Source organism: Lissotriton vulgaris, chromosome 5 (assembly GCF_964263255.1).
Source record: "Lissotriton vulgaris chromosome 5, aLisVul1.2, whole genome shotgun sequence".
Classification (NCBI taxonomy): domain Eukaryota; kingdom Metazoa; phylum Chordata; class Amphibia; order Caudata; family Salamandridae; genus Lissotriton; species Lissotriton vulgaris.
In genome coordinates this window covers 1841850515-1841871674 of record NC_141693.1, presented here as the reverse complement: position 1 = coordinate 1841871674, position 21160 = coordinate 1841850515, and the positions used below count along the sequence as shown (strand labels likewise).

The 21160-nt window shown below is 43.9% G+C and overlaps 1 protein-coding gene across 1 annotated transcript in view; it reads left to right on the top strand.

Annotated features, from left to right (window-relative positions):
• SRCIN1 (SRC kinase signaling inhibitor 1) overlaps window positions 1–21160 on the top strand; it is a 922972-nt gene that overhangs the window by 822502 nt on the left and 79310 nt on the right. The window contains exon 18 of the mRNA XM_086924314.1: window positions 7882–8001. Within this exon, the coding sequence (XP_086780440.1) occupies window positions 7882–8001 (120 nt within the window). The remainder of the gene's footprint in view (window positions 1–7881; window positions 8002–21160) is intronic.

Here is a 21160-nt window from a genome sequence, read left to right as displayed (position 1 = left end):
GTCGGGGAAACTGCCTTGCCAAGACTCGCCCCATGTTTTTTTACACTAGGCAAAGTATTCTGCGTGAATATCAATTTACTCTTTTCTACTTGGGTTTTCCATGAAAGTTTTGAGTCTAGCGAGACTCCCAAGTAAGTAAAGTTCTGTACAGATTCTAGTTTTTCATTATTTAAAAACAGATTCCCCCTAAAAAATGTATGCGGATTTATGGCCATGTATTTAGTTTTATTAGTATTAATTTCTAGGCCTTTTTTTCTTACATTATGCTTGAAATGAATTTAAAAGGGTTTGCAGACCTCTGAGTGTTTGAGACATCACTATGGTGTCATCTGCGAATAAGAGGGCTGGGACCCTTTATCCATTCAATTTAAGTGAATCATTATTACAACCCTGTAAGTAGGATGGGATATCATTCACGAACATTGAAAACAAAGTGGGAGCCAACACACATCCTTGGCGGCTTCATCACTTAATTGGGATGGCTTTTGTTAGTTCGCCATTTGGACCCATCTTACTCGAGCATAGTTCTTTTCGTGTAACCTTATGATCTGTTGGAGAAGACAGGCCGGAAGCCCTTGTAAATATAAGGACTCCCATAATAGATCACGTGACACTAGATCGAAAGCAGCCCTGAGGTCTACAAATGCAACATAAAGGTGCTCTTATCTTATGTGAACATATTTCCAGTATAAACAACTGAATCTGAAAACTTAGTTAATAGTACTTATTCTAGGCCTAAAGCCGGATTGGAACTTGGTAAGTACAGAGCTTTCCACCATCCATGTATTCATACATGTTAAAATATGCAGTGCATAGTTTTTCTGTAAAATATCCATTAAACTGATGGGGAGATAATTGGATGGCACATTCCTGTCGCCCTTTTTAAAAATTAAAACGATTTCCGCACCCCTCCAGCTTTCCGGAAAATCTGCACCTGCTGCTAAAGTATTACACAATAAGTTAATATAAGGCGCCCAGACGTTGATTTCATGTTTATATAAATCGCCCGGGACTTTATCCAATCCTGGTGCCTTTCCATTTTTAACTGCACTGATTGCTAGCAGAGTTTCTTCTATTCCAAACTCTAATTTACGCTGGGGCTAGACCATAATGTATCATTTTCCACTACTCCGATATTATCTGGGGTCCTATATAACTGCGAGAAGTGTTCAACCCAAGTCATTTCATCAAGGAACACATCTTTAACAACTCCTCCTGTGTGATTCCCATTCGCCACCAATCTCCAGAACCCCGCTTGATCCTTACTTTTAGCTGCCATTAACAATTCCGACCAGCCTTCCTCATTCCAGTTTATTCTGGCCTTTTCTTGGATCTTCTTATAATCTTTTCTAGCCGCCTTAATCTCCTCTGGGTGCTTACTTTTTATCGCCACTAGAAGTCTGGCCTTGCCATTGCGGCAGTCCTTGCCGTACCATGGTTTCTTATTTGATATGTTGGTCATAGTTTTATTGTTTTTTTTTGGGCATTTTAGTTAGCAATGGTATTAATAATTTAAAAAACCCAATATGTAGGTCGACAAAGGTATTGCCCTCTAATGGTGCACTTAAATAACTGGCAAACATGTCCGCTAATAGGCTATAGATTTCTGCTAGCACTTTACCATGCTCCAACATATATGGGCCCATTTTAGTGATCGTCGGTTATTGCTAGCTAGTATAACATCATTAATAGTTTCTGTCAAATGGGGAGTCTCGTTCCTTGGGGATACACCAAGGAACAAGCTAGAGGAGAATGTCAATTGGAGTGGACGATGTTCACTCTCAATCCTAGGCATAATCTGTAGGTCAGTTAAATATGGCCAAATATCAAGGGAGACAAACACATAATCTATTTTCCTTTGGGAATTATTCCTTACAAAGGTCAGGCCTTTAGCATGTCTGATGACAGTCTGCCATTACACGCTCTCAGTCCGTGCGTGGCTATCAGCCTCATGATTTGGACTGCCAATACAGTACACTGAACCGACTCAATGTTATGTAACAGAGGGATATTAGCCCTATCCTCTTCATCAAAAATGTCTCCAAGACCTGTAATTAGCTCGAAATTACAATTCAAATAGCCACCTAATATTATGCTAGGTTTCTCTTCTATGCTATTTAAAAAGCAGTCAAACTTTTCCAATATCACTGACTCTTGGGATGAACGGCAGAGTCTATTATAAACATTAAGTAAAAGGAACACCTTACTTTCCTTCGTAGTTACTTTCAGACCAAGTATATCCCTTGAGCCAATATTTAATGTTGTTATTCGGACCTCAAGCGTTACTTTTACCCACATTAGTAATCCTCCCGAGGGCCTGCCTCTAACAGAGGGAACTGCATTGACATTATATGTCCTATAGCCTACTCTATGCTGCATGGTTAGCGCCCAAGTTTCCTGCAGGAGACAAATGTCACTTGTATCAATATAGCTACACCAGTCTCGGTCATTAATATTTTTCGTAAGCCTCGCTATATTCCATGATATTAATTTTAGGTTTGAGTGATTACAGTCACTCCTATCTAAAGGAAGACCATCTAATGTCTCATCACTTATACCGATATTAGCTCCTGCCAATGCTATTTCTCCACCCGGAGTCAATAGGGGTCTTTGGTTCACTAGGGCCCCTTCTCCCATGTCAACATTTTCCAGCATCGGATCGTATTTCTGTGGTAAAGTAACGAATGGGTCGGTTATCTTTTTTTATCTCCATTTCTATAGTGACGACCCTCATTCCTTCTCCTTCCACGATTACTAGAGGCAGTCAATCGACCATCTCCAAGGAGGATAAATCTTGGAATCTATTGGAAGTGTGAAGAGGAAAAAAGGTCTCGGGGTCTTACATATTTCATCCCTTTTTGGTCTGTAAAAGTATCCCAGTGGGAGGGCGTGGATACTGGTATTATCTTTCTGGATATCCTCACATGATCTTAGTAAGTGACGGACTATATGAGGGCGTTTAAAATTTACAACTATGCTGTCGCCATCAATGTTTTTCCTCTGATACCCCACCCACCCCACCCTGCGCACCATTATAATCTCATTCATTTTTTGCGGGCTGAATCCTTTATGCTTTTGCAGCCAATCTACAACCTTATTCCTAAGATTATGCCATGTTTCATTTTGGTCTCTATTTAAAGCCGGTACGCCCGATAGTATTAATACGTACGGGCATGCGGCTGGGGATAAACTTAGATTATCACAGTTAGGAATCGCATCCGTTCCCATGTGGTTAGGTACAAGTATTCTCGAGTTGCGGTTACAGGAAAAGCTTGTTCTCTCTATGATGGGTTAGTTCTTCTTTCTCCGAGAACAGGGGCATTACTTCGGGTTTCATTGTGTCTTAGTGGTTGCATTCTTTCTCCCACAATGTCGGTTCCGTTCAAGGTATCCCTTCCTGATTGGCATGAAATGTTCCTATCGGGGATCACTTCTTTATTTTTTCCATGGCTTAGTCTATATTCTGCAAGTAAATTAACTCCTTCTTCAAGGTTGTCTCTCCCCTTTTGGAACAGAATATCCAGTTTGGCTATAGCCTGGTTTATTTGAATGATTTTATCGTCTAGATCTTTCAATCTAATGGCCATAAGGTCATTTATTTGCACCTGAACAGAATATAGGGTGGCTTTAAAAATGTCTGCAACAATTACTTCTAGCGTCTCCACCATACTATCTGCTCCATTAGGATGTGGTGGGTTGTCAGTCTCCGTTTGAGTCCCAAAAGATCTACACTCAGAGCTCGTATGCTCAGATTGCTCAGACTGATTTTGAGCTGGCTGCACTATCCTACCCACTCCTCCCTTTTTGTTAGTACTTATTTTCCCTAGTGATATGGTCTTTAGTTTATTTTTTTCCTGCACCCCTTGTCTTGCCCCGCGGTGTCTAGTTGCCATTGATGGAGTTGGCGACACGTCTAGCACAGCTGATTTTTGCTATTATCTATTGTGTGTTCCACCACAGGGCTCCTTAGAGTATGTACAGGGGATGCAGTACACACACCCATTGTTTTATGCAATGGGTCTATTGGGAGTAATAGACCAGCCTCGTTATATGTTGGTAGCATAGATGGATCTAAGGATAACCTTCTTTCTGCAAGAGCAATCTCGTGAGTTATAAGTGATTCTGCTCGCAGAATAAAGTTATCAAGCGTCCCCGCTAAACCTTTCTGTTTACTCATAGCAATATATTTATATTTATGCAGTTAAATCAAGGTACGTTAGTAACTTTCCACGCCGACTATAGCCAGCCGAAATTAACCTTGCACACACAATAGAAGAGTAATACAGAAAGCGCTAATTATCTAGCAGAAGGCAAACACGGTTCAGCAGCAACATTAATAATCAATATAAGGGGTATTGAGTACTCCCTTGCCTTCACCCCACGATATTTAACTAATAGGATCCCTTTAGGCGATCAATCAGTATAAATGTCACAGTTTAATCTTTCCCTTTTCCCCCACTTCATTCAAGCACAACCAAGTATCAACAAGGAATAAACCTGTCAAAACAGTAGAAACAATGTCCAAATGGGATATTCCAGTATAACATACCAGGTGTGATTTGTAAATTGTTGTAGGATTCAAGGGCCAAGAGGGGTTGACCAGCCCGGCCTCCTTCGGCCTCGGACGGCCGCTGTCGGCCCGCCCTTGTCCCAGGCGTCTCCCTAGGACATATAGATCTGTATTTGCTAATCCTATCATTAAGTGAAATTTAAAATTCCCTCTGATACCTGAAACCAATCCCAGAGAACAGTGACACTAAGGAGTGATGGGGTGACTCTGGTGATTGATGAAGAGACTCAGGATCGCCAATAGAGATTCCTTGCAGTGTTGGTTTGACACAAAGGAGTGATGAGTTGAAACAAGGGAGTTATGGAATAGCATCCGGGATTGATGGGGCAACACACCGTATTAATGGATGGCCATTAAGGCATAATAATGGTACTAGGGAATGCTGATGACAATAGGAAATGTGAGTGACCATATAGAATAATAGAAGGAGACAAGGACTTGTTTGCACCATTGGGCAGACATGTAACAAACACTTTATGAATACCCTTGTGTATTTATATATTTTTTTAACTTTTATTTATTGTTTTCCAAACAAACCATACATGTTCGTCATTTACACTTACAATGGTAGGCACAGTAAAAGCACAGTTAGCCCACAACTCCAAAGAGCACTCACTGGGGGTATACATCGTTATTCAGTCGGGCACTATGGCTCATTTACATACAAATCAAAAATTAGCTCATAAGTTTTTCAAGGAATGACATATGTTCACAGTCAATGAAGCGGTACTAAGTACTTTCAACTCATCACATCAATAAAAAGTTGCTAGCCTGGTAATCCCTATATTGTTTACCATGGGCATATCCGGACAGTTCAGCCGTATCAGGATATAGTGCAAGCAACACAGTTCAAACAGCACCCCACCCCTCAAGGGAACATAAATGCAATGTTAATGCTAGTGTTTAGAACTCCTCAGAATTGAGTTACCTACTGCCCTGTCGCAGGATCCATCCGCGGGTGCCCTAATAGATAACACCTCAGGGGGGCCCGGATGTCCTTAGGCCTGGAAGTTCTTGGTAACAGTTCTGCGTATGTAGTGAGCTGCTCCTGACAGTACACCGAGTCGTCAACCCAGACCTTGAACTTGGGCGCCCTTCTCCTGCCCCAGCGGCATGCCACCCTTCTTTTTGCCATCGGTAGTGCGAGAGCCACATATTTGCGGCACGCTGCCTGCAGTGGTTTAACATATCCCAGCAGGGCCAGTAGTGGTGTGGGTTCAATATGAGTATTTACCATCACTTTCAGGGCTTTAAAAGCATGTTTCCAGTATTCATGTACTCCTGGGCATTCCCAGGCCAGATGCAAGAAATCAGCGCCCGGGGACTTTATGGATACCCTTGCATTGATGCAGTGGTCTGTGGAAGTGATGGAATGATGTCTGAATGAATTACAGCAGACCGTGATAGAACAGAATTGATTATTTACACTTAATTGCAGTCTTCATTGTTATATTGTTTAGTAGTCTTTGGTAATCTACTGCTTGGATGACTCAGAAGTACCTGGAGATGTGAAAAGGGAAGAGGGGAAAATGTAATGATTGCATACATCTTGGATGACTAGGCTCATGCTGCACATATGAGAAAGTTATTCCAGATGTTGGAGGTAGGTATTGAAAATGTTTATTCACCCTTTGTAGCCAGGTCAAAAGAGTGGTGGGTTAGACCTGCAAACTCCCCTTTAGTGAATCTCTAAAGCTCTAGACAGTGTAATGATTGTCTCCAGAATGTAGTGCGGGTTATACCATAGAGACAGGTTTGCATAAATCGTATAGTTTGACAAGTAGCTGTGGTGTCTGCAAGTTTTAGTGACGAGACTGTTAGGCATCCGCTGAGTGAGCCGTTTTCACAAACCTTTGATTACTCTTACTTTCCATGTCATCTGAAAATGATGTAATATGGTTTTGAAGAGCTTTACATTTGGATCTTTGTATAATCGAAGTGGGAGTTCATGCAGATCATCCAACTGGTGTATGTGGAAAAACCGTATTAAAACAATTTTCCCTGAGCTATTATTGGAACAATTTCTTTGACTGCCCTAGTCTACATATGGAAAGGAAAAGAAACACCGATTTCTGGCATTTGAGGCCATAGTGACAGACCACCACCTGGCAGCAATGGAATGACCCCTGACAGTTCGTGAAAGGCACCAGAGAGTGATTAAACTGCAGTGCATGAAGGTATAATACTCAGACGCTGCATTTGACACTCATATGTTCAATGATCTCCATCATATGGATGGAAACTCATTGGTAAATCAGATGACTCCTTGGGACCACTCAAAGGCGTTCAGTTATTATCAATCAAAAATAGGAAGAAAGCAAAATAGTGATGAGGTGGTACCAGGGTTACCTATGAGGGACGCTGCTTGAGAAGTGGCATCTCACAGTGGTGGAATGAAACGTCAGAGAGCTGGAGTGGTACTCTAACATTTTGGAATTACCTACTCTGATTGTTGGGGTGACATCCAAGAGATTTGATGTGATTCACCAGGAGTACTTGTGTGGTAATGTGGAAGACAGTGAGGGATTTTCAGTGTTGGTGCTGAAGGTGTTAGGGAAGACTAGTCAGGAATACGGTTGGATGGTGTAGTAAAACCTGACACTGTTGGAGTCTTGGCTTACAGTGATGGTGTATTGGCTAGCAGTGCTGGTGCAAGGTTCATAAGCATTGCCCCTTCACTCGGGGGAATTTGGAATCTTAGGATTTTGGGTTGACAGCTCGGAGTATTCTAGTAACTGCTACAATTGCAGAAAGACTGCATTGAAGAATAAGGAAAAGCAGGGTTTTTAGTGATAACGGGTAGTGACAGTACGCCAAGTTATGTTGCACTTAGTTTTGTAGAGTTACCAATGAGTGTTTAAAATATGCCCTGATATTTTTACAAAAATACTTGAAGTGACAACCTGGAGTTTTTGAGTGGTATCAGTAAGTCAGAGTCTTGGAGTGTCACATGGGAATTAAGTGTTGGGTGGCCATTGAGGCTGATTGAGAAATCACATGTTGAACATGCAAGGAGACATTTGGAGTGTTGGGTGACAACCAGGAGTATTCACTTGCCACTATGAAACTGAGGAGTGTTTGGACTGATTTCCAGGACTGCCACAGAAGTGCTATAGTGGCACATACGTAGTTCAGAAAATGTCAGGTCTCCTGTTGACCTCATGTTTTGAGGTGAATCTTTTCATGCAAGCTTGTGTTGCTAGACTGTAAACACAAGCTCATTTCTCGCCTGTGAATTCAGTGACAGAATTCTGAAGCTTTGTATTTTTTCTTATTTCCCTTTTTTGTTCTTTCGTATTTTACCTCCTCAGGTGTTTCAGAGAAGTACGGGCTCCCCAAATATCTACTGTGATCGGCTCACAGCTGCCGTCTCCCCATCTCCTGTAGACATGTGGCCTTATGAGGCCACTGTAGCAGCTAAAGAATGGAAGGTAACCACTAGTGTACATCACAAATATCTGCACCCCTTTCACCTGGCTGCCGCACCTCAATCTAGCTTCCTCACCTCAATCTAGCTTCCTCACCTCAATCTAGCTTCCTCACTGTTCTCCAGTGTTCCATTTTACTATCAATTAACCAACTAACCTTTCTAACCTCCTCCCTTCTGCACTCACCTCCTAACTGATGACACAGAATAATTGCACATTCCTGCTTTTCCTATTAAATGCGTTCTTGGTACACAAGTGCTAATGTACTTGGCTCCCTTCAGCCTGTTGTGGTGCTGTCCAACAATAGCTTTAAGGGATGCCGTGCATGATACCTTCCAAAGTGGTCAGTGTTCTGTAGATGGTGGGCTCGCAAGATTTTGGCCCTGGCTGTAGCTGCACTCTGAGATGGCAACAATGTTTTTTTCTATGCTAGTGTCTTAAACAGCACTTTTTTCTGGTTACATAATATGTCTGTTTTAAACTGCTGCTAGGTCACTGCAGTATTGAAATGTCCATTCATAATGAACCTGTGGACAGCCTGCACCAGCCAGATGTTGGTGTTCACTAATACTAGTTGCCTTCTTGTAGACCTTCATTTTAAGCCATGCACCGGCCTTAATAACCACTCTCCGGGAAGAGGATGATTCTCAAGAGAGTGTAGCGTCTTCAACTGTGAAATGGAAACCTGAAAAACATACCTGACCAATCCAACACTGTGCAGCCTTCGAGGTAGTTTTGAGGGCTACACTTACAGTTGGTCATTAATGAATTCAGATTTGTATTGAACTATCAAATCTATTCTCCATTTAGCATCCCACTGGTTCTCATGGTAACAATCTGAATCTCTTGCAGCAGGTACTTGATCTACCAATAATGAGCATCTATAAAAGCAAATATTCGGTAGCCACTATTACATAAAGATCACTGACTTTTTGTGACATTGAGCAATACCCAGTCCTTTACCATTCTTGAATTTGTTTTTGTTTTTAAACACAAGTAGTCTGTAGACCAAACGGTTGTATGGGGGTGATACATTGGTGTTCCCTGAACGCAAGGCAGTAGAATAGGATTAATACCTTCCCTCACAACCTCACTTGTCTCCAGTTTATTTCTATATCAAGATATGTGCAAAAATGACCATTTTGATCCTAACAGGTAAAATTAGAGGGGAGAGAATAAACAAAAACGTTTAATTCTTTCCTGCTTCCGAAGGAGATTCATGCGATCAAGTAGTAATCAACTGCCCTGTATTGGGCAGCGACAATATTTAAAATCGGAACATATGCACCTGTCTTGGCGCTTTTGCTAACATTCTATCCTTCCATAGATTTACACGCACAGAATTCTCCCTAACTCCAAGCTTTGAGTTCGTTTATTTCCTCTTTAATATTTGCCCATCCTATCTTAGTTTGTTAGTCCGTTCTCTCTTTGTGACCAGTGACTGCATGAGAGGGTTAGCCACATTACCAGTGGCAATAACAGACAAGTTCACCACTCTACTTGTGAGAAAACCTATGTTCAGAAGTCTTGCTCTTTCATTAAAGAATTGTTGTACTGATTATAAAACTGATGAAATATTCAAAATAATGTGTATTTGCTACAGGTAGAGCTGTCCACCAGGAAATACTACAGCAGCTAGTGAATTTGCTGGTTTTCTAGCTGAGACACCTGTCAGTTTGTGGTTTGTGTTTTTTTTTTCAGTTGCAATATTTTCAACAGCAACAAGTTTAGAAAAGTCTGAATTCCTGTTTGTGATGCTTTCATGATGCGCAAAACACGACTGGCCTTCCTAAGAAGCATTCCAGGTTCATATGCCCAAGAAAACTTTGAGAAATGTTCTGCTTTTCAGCATAATTCCCCTAAAAACGTCTTGAAACGCCATAATAATACAGGCAGTAGTGACATTTTATATGGACTGTTATTTACCATTGTATCTATTTAGATTCCTTTATTTCACATCCTTTAATAATTCTAGTCCGTCTTTTCCAGGTAGGTACTCAATCCTGTATTATGATGAAGAATCTGTTTTGAAGGTGCAGAGTGTAAAGATCTTGCTAACCTGGGCTGTGCACAGCAGATCTAAATACGTTTTTCAGACACAGATTGTAGACCCCCTACAGATTTAGTCAGCAAAGTGGTCATACATATATTGCTCTTGTTATAATGTTTTTGCACACGGAAACTATTCTAATACTCAGAAGGGTGATTGAATGCGTTAGTTGACAATATGAAGGAATAAACAACAGCAGTCATCGGCTCAACATCCTGTAATTCTGGGCAAATCATGTAATCTCTCATGCCTGAAAGAACGTGTACTTGTGTAATGTAACATGCTCATGTAAAGTGCTGATACCTTTGGATCGAATTTACGTTATAAAAAAAAATGCCAATAAGGGAAAAATAGCATTTTAACCCTGCACGAGCAAAGGACTGGCTTTAATTGATATTAATTTATCTGTACTTGGTCCATGTGCCCACAAAGAAAAGGAAGTGATGCCTCGCATATTCTGCCAAATTAGAAGGCAGCAATGAAGAATGATTTTGATACTAAGGAATGGTAAATAATGGGCAGGCTAAAAGCCCCTTCTTAAAGGTTTTTGGCCCAATAGATCGTCGCCATTGCATCAGTGCATGCGCGCTGCCTGCAGGCAAGACCTAAAAATGGCATTGTATGAACCATGCATAGAGTGCAATATGCTATTACCATTGTTGAAAGGGACAGGGGCCTTATGACCCACTCAAGGCTTTGCCTCATGTGCACAGTATGTATGTATGTATGTATGTGAATATACATATATCGGCGAAGAGTTTCTCAATAGATTCAAACGAGGAACAAGCAGACTTGCCCTCCAGTGATCCGTGTAAACACAAGTGTTTATTGGCGACACGTTTCGACCAGGCGGTCTTTTTCGTTATATATAGTGCACACGAGGCTCGCCTCCTTGCCGCCGTCACGAGAGGTAGGGGAACAGCGTTTAGTGTTGTATATGCTGCCAAACACTGTAAATGCCGCTCCCCTATCTCTAGTGACGGTGACGAGGAGGCGAGCCTAAAAAAAAAAAAAAAAAAGGCCGTATCACCTTGTTCTACGTAACCGCAATATATATATATATATATATATATATATAATGGCTTTGCCAATGCTTGTTGTTGTTTGGTGTAAATCCATTCATCTGTTTTCACGAAATTAGCATTTAAAGAGGGGCTCTGGTTGGGTTGGAAGAAAGGGTGATTAAAATGAAGCAGGGGGTGCCGGAAAACACTTTATTCTGGGGGTCCCCCTACTGCAGTTAAAAACGTGGAACTAGCTCGCTGGGTGACGGCATATTAGGTAGCTTAACCCTAAACGAGACTAGAGTGAGGGTTGGTCAACATGTTTCTCGCCTGGGAAGTTTCCCGCGATTCGTCAGGACCTAGTGAAGGTGAGGGTTAAAAAGAAAGAAAGAAAAACATGCTGGTGTCATGTGTTTCGTGTAGTTTTACCTTAGGGGTTAATCCTATGCCTAATGGTCTTGGACTAATTACCACATGAGTAGTCGGCGGGTCGGTACAACGGGGTTGTGCCTACAGTTCTGGCTCAAGCTTCCCGTGTCCGTGCGGAATCACCTACCCATCACCGCCGAGCTCGAATAGGTCTACTCATGTGGTAATTAGTCCAAGACCCTCACTCTAGTCTCATTTAGGGTTACGCTACCTAATCTGCCGTCGCCCAGCGAGCTAGTTACACGTTTTTAACTGCAGTAGGGGGACCCCGAAAATAAAGTGTTTTCCGGCACCCCCTGCTTCATTTTAATCACCCTTTCTTCCAGGAAACTTACTGCCCTGACCCACATACCCGCACTTCACCAATAGGCTGTTGGACAAAAAAATCTCCGCCAAAGAGCCCCTCTCTGAGGTGAGCCCGTCGGGGATTGCACAGCCTCCCCGACGAGGAGCAACGCCTATGATGAAGCATGACACCCTTTCGGGTGTGTGAGGCAAACACGTCCAACAAAATGGATGCCCAAAGGTGTAACACACACACCTACCGTCACGCCAGTCTGTTTAATCTTCTTTAGGAACAGTTCGGCACCCTCCTTTGTTGAACAAAAGAAACCTTGCTATCAAATTTTAAACCTAGGGTTCTAACACTAGACACTGGAGCAGGTGGAGAGGGCAGGTCTTCAGGCCATCAGTCAGCTACTGTGAAATAAACGCAGCTTTCCCTCTTGCCAAACAGAAGAATCTCGGTTTTGCCAGAGTTGCATTAAAGCATGCTGTTCTGCATCCACTCTGACTTCAGATAAACATAATTTGAGGGGCGCTCAAATACCCAGTTGGAAAAATCAACTGGGTATTGTCGGCAAATGAAATCACCTTGATTCCATACGACTCAATCAGAGCCGTGAGAGATGACATTTAAACATTAAACAAGGTAGTACTCAGAGAAGACTCCGGAGTGGTGCAGCAGGTGAGACATATATTAGCTCAGGAGAAATTAGATAATCCTACCTATTGCTGTCTGTCCATTAGAAAAAACTGAGGCCATCTTCGCGATAGGCCGTAAATGCCTAGTTCAGCTAAACGTTGAAGAAGTAAAGGGGTATCAAAAGCGGCCAACAAATCCAAGAGAATGAGGGCTGCTAGCCCCCGCCCCCGAAAAGCAAACCTAATTTTTTCAGATATAATTAGTAGGGCCGAATCCGTACTTTGAAGCCGCCTGAATCCTGCTTGTGATGCATACAGTAGACCTTCTCTTTCTAGATGCTCAATCAGTTGGGATTAGACCATTTTCTATGGACTTCGCTAAAACAGGAAGCAAGGAAATTGGGCGATAGTTGGACAGGATAGTTGTACAGGATCTCGGGGTTGACAGAAGGCTTTTTCAAGAAAGGCAAAACCTTGGCTTGGTTCACAAAGTTCGGACAGAGGCATATTCCAAAGAGGTGTTGAATTATTTATCACCGGATTGATGACATCAGTCGACTTTGCCAACACACTTGGAGGACGGGGGGTGGGTCCAAAAGGTAGCCTGATTTATAGCTAAGTAGCGTCGGTTTAGAATGCTAAAGAGTCATGGGGATAAACTTATGAAACGAGGAGTTTGATGAGGATTACGAAAGCCAAGGAAGATCCTCAGATGGTGAATCCTGTACAATGAGGCTCAATTCAGCTTGAAAGTTTCTGATCTTATTTTCAAAGAAATATGACAACTTATTGCACAATTGAGTTGAGGGGGTTATAACTGAATTGGGGATTTTAGGCTGTAGAAAAGATTGGCAGTTTAAAAATGTTTTTGTATCTTACTGCCTCCTGAATCAATTTGTAACATGAAACAAATAGATTGTTCCACTCTAATAGACTTCTGTTAACCTTTTAGAGTCTTTTAATAGATTTGTCAATTAGCAAATAGTTTTTGTGCTATCTGCGTTCCAGATTTTAGAATTTCCTTATTTCTGCAGATAAAGACAGTAAGTACCAAGGAGACGTGTTCCTTGGCCTGTGGCAGGCTTGGATTCTGGAGCTAGCTTGTCCACAGGTATCTGAACCCCTCGTTTATTTAAGATAACATCTGCTTTCTTGCCCCCTCTTAATTCAGGAAGCGCTTTAAATCGTGTAGAGACAAGCTAATGGTTGTTGACCTGTCCCCTCTTCCGGATGTAGTGGGGATCAAACAGGAGAGATGCCTACAAGGTTTAGAGTAAAGTCCGCCCAGTGAAGTGTACCACAGAGCGGTCTGAGCACACCAGGAGGGTGGGAGGTTGAACTTGTAAAGATAAGTTATTTATTGCAACTAGGCCAAGTACATGACCTTCCTCATGTGTGTCCAGATGAACTAACTGTGTCTTAGCGTTGAGAAAATATTTTACATTTCTTGTGACTGAGAATGTGCCTGGCTTTCAACATGGAGATTAAACTCTACCAGAACCAAGAAACTGGAATAGTAAATGCAGTGTGAAGCCAAAGCGCTGCAGAAAGAATTCAAGAATGTGATAGCCCACGCGGGGCCTCTAAATGAAGGCTTCTGTGACAAACAAGTTATCAGTGGTCTGAATGCATAAGTCCAGTCCTTCTGCAGCTAAAAGCTCTGAAAGTCCATATATGGATAGGTGAGTACCTGTGAGATTGGGGCCATGAGCCTGTGACCGATTGAGATTGCAGCCTTGATACTGTTGGCATAGTGAGTGGGAACAGCACTGTTTAACGCGCCACCAGCCTACCGCCTACCAGCCTACCGCCGGAGTGCAAGCTGTGTGGCAGACGGGAAGCACTGCGGTTCAGCCTCAGATCCTATGCTGGGTCCCCGGAGGTTGCGATACCCACCGCTGCCTCCCGGCCTCCCGGCCTCGCCGTCCACCCACATTGTGTTATTCTGGACGAAATGGGGGACCGCTTGAATATGTGGATGCTCCCCGAGTTGTCTCTACTTTAGGGACAGACAATGCACTGGTCGCACACTCTCTACCTTCCTAACCTTTGTATTTTACAAGACACCCTATCACTATGTGTCTAAAGAGTACCGTAGCGCACCGAGTGGAGTGACATTACCCACAGTGGGAGGTGCGCAATAACCTAAAATGTTACCGTTTTTAATAACTGTTTGTAGCGGCATGTCACATTGGTGATTACAGATTTGTGCACTTCACCCCTCATGATTACAGATCTGTGCAGCTCCGAGTTTTTAACTAACGACCAGTACACCTCACTACGGATGCTCCTCCTAAAGGGGAGACGAGTCTTCTCATTATAGTGGGATAGTGTCCGACTATAATTTCATGCATGCACTAGAGGATGAGAACCAAGCCCCTCTTCACATAAACTTTGTACACTCCCTCACTGAGTAGGGATATGAGGATTTTTGGGAGGTATAACTTAAAAACTATGAAGATATTCTGTATGACTACAGCAGGGATTTTTTACTTGAGCACTGTTTATATCCCTCTCTACAGGTTACTCAACGACACTACTGAAGTTTGCTATCGTAATTGCTCACATATGGTAGGTAGCTAATAGCCCCACCACTGAGTGTAGATAGTTTCACGTTTTTAGACTAGGTCCTGAGGAATTGCCACGGATTGATAAAACCACTAGGCAAGAAACATGTCGACCTCCTGTGATAATTATAGCTCCAACTGAACCTTAACGTCAGGGGAGCTGCCACTCTTTTTTTTGTTTTATCAAGGTGGATAATCAGCTAAAAAAATTGTTATTCGTACTATCCCACCTATTTTAACTCACTCACTCTCTTCCCGATATCTACACACCATGGGCCACACACCCCCACTTCATCATACAGCAAGGAACAAAAGATCTCCGATAAAGAGCCCCTACACGGGTGCCCGTTGGGTATTACAGCTCCGACCCAACGAGGAGGAGGTCCAGATGATGAAGCATGACACCTAGCTTGCTGGGTGTGTGAGAACCCTAGATCCGCAAGAGCAGGATCCCCTCCTTATCCCTCTCCATCACCAGGTTCCACCTCCGCTACCATTTACCGATGGTAGCGGTTGGTTCCCTGACTTTTATTGACAAGGCACTGCACCTGGAGGAACAGCATACCATTATCAATCACGACAACCAGGTTCCGTGCCTGTATGGTTGGATTAGGTGCCTCCCCAGTTCCACCGTCCACCAGTCCGAGGACCATAACTCCGCAGCCTTCCCAAACAGGAGGATCTCCGTTTTATTTGAGTTTAGCTGCAGGAAATTCTTGCTCATCCCGGTGGCAATTTTCAGCATGCAGGCATTAAACTTTGCTCTGGTTTCTGCTGGGTCCTTCTCGATGGGGATAATCACCTGAGTGTCATCCGCATACAAGATTGTCTCAAAACCACAGGATCTAATAATGGTAGCCAGCGGAGCCACATATATGTTGAATAAAGTGGGGCTTAAGATGGAGCCCTGTGGGACTCCCTTGTCTACTACCGTAGTCTGAGAAACAAATGTGTCTAATTGGAGACATTGTGTTCTGTTGTTAAGGAAGCTCTGCAGCCAAGTCCAGGCAAAGCCTTTAACACTAATTTCCTGCAGCCTATCCAACAGGATACGATAAGAGATGGTGTCAAAGGCTGCCGACATATCAAGGAGCACCAGCATAGTGGGCGTCCCTCTATCCAGTGACATCCTGATAGTATCCGTGACCTCCACCAATGCCGCTTCCGTGCTGTGGGCTGCACGGAATCCTGATTGTGAGGGGTCCAATAAACTATGCTGCTCCATATATCCCGTAAGTTGTTTATTTACCAGTGTCTCCATGACCTTCGAGCTGCAAGGGAGATTGGTCTATAATTTTGCAAATCCACTGGGTTCTGCCAGCGCCTTCTTCAGCAGAGGTTTTTTAAGCGTCTTTTTCCATTTCCTAGGAAATGTGGCCGTAGCCAAGAAAATGTTGCTGACCTCAGCTAGAGAAGGGGATAAAATTGGGGCAAGTTCAGCCATTATAAATGGCACAGCCTGGTCTGTGGGTGCACCTGATTTCGTCCATGCCAGCACAGCTTCCACTTGATCTGTGGTAATAGTTGTAAAGGAGTAGAGTCTGGGTAGTAAGGGGTGTCTCCCAAGGGGGGAAAACCCCTTCGATACTTCTCCTGCAGCCAGGGAACTGTAGATCTTATCAATCTGGTCCTTGAAATGATTTTCTAAATATCATCACATTGCGTTTGTGTCAGGGGAATAGTGGGAGTATTTACTTTAGGGTTTGTGAACTCTTTGAGTATTTAAAAAAGCTCCTTAGAAGAGTTACTTGCCTCCTGTATTCGCAAGCCTAAGTGGTCTCTTCTCACTGTATTGCAGTTTTTTTTAAATAAGATTTGTGTGACACTGAAAAGGCCTGTTTATCCTCTGGCCGCTTGGTTTTCCTCCATTTTCTTTCTCTGCCTCTACACAGGGCATTTTCCTTTTTAAGACTTTCAGAGAACTAGGGGACTGAGGCAGCCCTTTCCTGCGTACACACTGGTCTAAGTGGCAAAATGATATTTAAAGTGTCTCCAATGGAGGCCTCCCATTTTTCTAAAGCTTTTATCACATCCCTCTCCTCTGTCAAAAGAGGGGGTCTAAAAACCTGACTAAACGTTGCAAGGGTGACTTTCCTCCAAGCTCTGCAAGTACTCTCTCTATATTGGGGCTGGCTTCCTCTGTCTGTCCTGCTAACGGTAAATTTGAGTGCAAAATGATCAGTCCAGGTTAGTGCCCACGGAGATTCTACTAATAAGCCTATGATTGAAAAGATGTTGTCCAGGGTAGGCCCTGCTACGTGAGTAGGTTCATGGATCTTTGAAGAGAGACCTAGCGACTCCATGGCAGATAACACGCATTTCGTGTCTGTGTTAGAGGGGCCATCTAAGTGATGATTAAAGTCACCGACCAAAAAAAAAGGAATTCGGATTGCATGATATACGGGGCGATGGTCTCCAGTAATGAGGTGTGAAACATTTCTTTACTTTCTCCTGGAGGATGATACACTACCGCCCCATCCTGCTAGCCCCTTTCCAAGACTGCAACTGAAACACCATCAGTTCCATACAGTCCATCAACACTGTATCAAGTACTTTGATGTAGTGTGGGGCACGTAAGGCTATAGCCAGGCCTCCCCCCCTCTTATTTACCCTGTCTAGTCATGTGACGGTATACTCCTCAGGAAACTCAAGGGCCAGGACTGGTGTGGAGTGACTTTGCAGCTAGGTCTCAGAAATTAGACACATAGCCGGCTTCAAATCCTCCAGAAAGACCCACAATTCCATTAAATGTTTAGGAATAGATCTGGCATTAATATACAGAGCCTGGAAGGGCTCCTTTACTGCTTTCCCCTGGGTATTATTCTCAGTACTTAGTACCGTATTGGCTTGTTGCTTCGGGTCGGAGAGTGGAGGGGATCAGCTATTTCCCTAAGCTGTGTAGACGACCACCCACTTGACCAAATCTCCTGCCTTGTGTCCCTATTTCTCCGTAGATCTCTCCCATACAACCCCTGCCCAAAATGTTCTCCCTTAAATACAGCAGCTTCTCCTTAGAGTACATTAGGACCGTCATTTTCTACCTGTTAAAGAGGGCAGAGTTTCTTGGCAGCCGGCATCGCCCAGGCGCAGATGGGCTCGCCTTTGGCGAGCCAGTGGCACACTTCCACTGCGCGTCTGAGCACACGCTGAATTTATGCCCCCAGAGTTAGCAACTAGAACCCTAACCTCTCCAAAATGGCCGCCAAAGTCAGGTCGCCACTCCCCCTAGCAGGCAGCCTCTCTCCACTCAAGCAGCCGTTCGTGAACGCGACCGCGGTGGACCGGAGAGTTGCCCACGCCGCATTAACTTTTCCCAAACAGGTATTTACAGTTCAGCTTACCAAAATGCTTTAAAATCAGTAAAGTCAATAAAATCACAGTTTTTAAAAAGTCAGGCAGCGCGTATTTGTCTGTTGCCGCGGAGTGTGCAATACCCCAATATCATAACAGGTCCCAGTGGGAGGAGATGCAGGAGCTTGTAAAACACCTTCCAGAGAGGGGAGAAAGTATTGTCCGCGGGCAACATCATCCCCAGTGCCAAGATTTGTTGTGATTCCGATGCCACAGACACAGCCTCGCAAGGCATTCACACTAGCGTCCTGCTTAGATGCCACACCTTGCTCTCCATCTCAGGGTTTAAACCATAGGCACAGGAGCAGCATCTCTTTAACCTCTTGTTCGATGAGGAATATTTCTTTGGGCCATGGATTGATGAGATGCTGGAAAAAATCTAGAAGTAAACCAAGATTGCAAAATCTATGTGTGCTCTACAAACTCCAGAAGCTCCTTTCGGAAACAAAAGACTAGAGGAAGATCCAAGACACTTTCTCTGATCACCCGCACTCTTATGAGAGACAGCAGCCGTACTTTAACTTGCTGGCACTAAGGTATGCTTATAGGGGATAACAACAACAAAGGTAGGGGTAGAAGCAGCTCTGTTAAAATGGCCTCCACCTCCAAACACTGAATTGCCCTGCCACCAACCTATCACGTCAGAGGGAGACCACAAGATTTCCCATCCCATTGGGAGAAAATCACTTCTGATTAATGGGGTTTAGCAGCGGTTTGCTGCAGCTGCTGCCTAGAACTTCTCACAACCCCTCCCTACAATACCCCATGCACACATCCTCAGCAGAGAACATTTTCACCTAGAGGAAGAGGTGCAAGCAGTCATTCACAAAGTGGCAATAGAGAGTGCCTCCAGTACCAGGGCAAGGGTACCTACCCTCTTTACTTTAACATTCTTTAAGATGGCTTCCTCAGGACAATTCTGGACCTCTGACCTGCCATCAAATATATCTTATCTGAACAGTTTCACATGATAACCTTGCTAGACGTCATTCCTCTGCTACTACAAGGTTACCTCATGCCTATGTTAGCTCAAAGATGTCAACTTATACACATCCATTCTACCCACTGATCGTACCTTCACTTTGTGGTAAGTAGAAATACTACCAATTCAAAGTACTTCCTTTCAGGGTTACCACTGCTTCAAGGGTGTTCACAAAATATCTGATGGAGGTAGCAGTTAATTTCTAGGGTGGAGGTGTGGCACTCCGATTATATGAGTAAGAGCACAGGCAGGCAGCAACCCACACATGTTCTTTTCACATGACCTTCCTTGTCATCAGCTTTGGCTGCTGTCCTGGTATCATTTGCACTTTATCTTGTTCTAGGTGTCCTGTATACTCTTCCACCAAATCTTGGAACGGTCAAAATAGCACGCACCCTCCCATTTTATAGAGTAATTAAAAATTAGGAAAAAAGTATTTGCGCCATGTTTAGGTGTAGATACATATGCTTTGCATCCTTCCTTCTAGTGCTGGGCTCGGACATGTGCAATTTATTTTCCTTTGAAGAAGTCTGTGAGTCACAAGGTATATTGACTCCACATTTTGCTGATAATGCACATGGGCATCTGCTCCATTGTTGGATTGTTTTGTTTCTGACGTTAGGTTTTCAGGCGTGTCTCACCAAGCTCCGGGCCGACGCCTCGTGTTGCTTTCCCTAGCCTATTCAGATGATCTAGACTCTACGGTGAAGGCACTTGTTGCGTCTTCTCTTGATCTCGAGACGTCGTGCTTCCCTCGTCCGACTCCACGACTGAGACCTTTCCGCGCCCAGCTTGGGCTTCGACCCTCCGGGGCTTCATCTACAGTTAGAAGCCTAAGAATGTTCCATCTGTGATAGAAAGGATTCCATTCATGCACTGTCCAAAGTTTTGCACCAAGTATCCATGGACACACCACCATCAGGTGTGTTACCTTTGTCTGTCCTGAAGCATGATAAGTCCTCCTGTTGTGCATACCTCGCCTTCCGGAATATCTCATTAACAAACAGGATGTTCAAGCTAAACCTCAGCTGGGGACATCTGCCGCTGAGGGCCAGGATTTCACATTGAAAGAGAGTTCAGTCTCTGAGGCCTAAGTCGGTGAGCTACTGTCTCCCCATCGAAGACTGAAACCTTAAATCTTTTCCACATCCCCTTCACCAGAGAGCGGCCAATCATCACACTCCAGGGGGTTGAACGTTGAGCCCAGATGTCCTCCGGGAGTCTTCCGGTTCGACACTGCCTGGAGGCCATGATCGGTATAACACTGTGCTCACCCAGCACTTTGTGCCAAAACCAGGTCAGAAGCCATGCCATTCGGCATCCACCACCTTGTCTGCGCCGGCATCGAAAGCACCCTCAAATGCATTTTCAGACTTGAGACACTCGGAGCTGATTGAACTTGACGCCTGTGAGCAGCGGATCCTGATACACCCACAAACTGGTCGGGCCATTGCACAGCCTCCCCCAGGCCAAAGACTGTGCTTCACACAGGAGAAATCTCACTTTTGCAGAACCCCTATATTCACCACTGTAGCTGGAGCCTAAGATACTTCAGCTTCCAGACAGAGGCACCGGCCCACCATCACCTCTGCCTTATATCCCTCGACCTTACCTTTCCCCTCCTTCTTCACCGCTACCACTTGCTGACCCCTCAGCTCACTCTCTACAGGGGTCACCTCATTCTGAGTTTGGTGGAGACAGGTCTGGCTCCTCCAATAACCCTTATGACATGCCCTTTGACCTACACTGGGAGGACTATGTCGACCAAACACCTACCTCCCGCCCAGGGAAATGGATCACGACCTGTACGCTGCAAATACCTGATGGTATTACTACTCATCATGAGGTCCTCCAA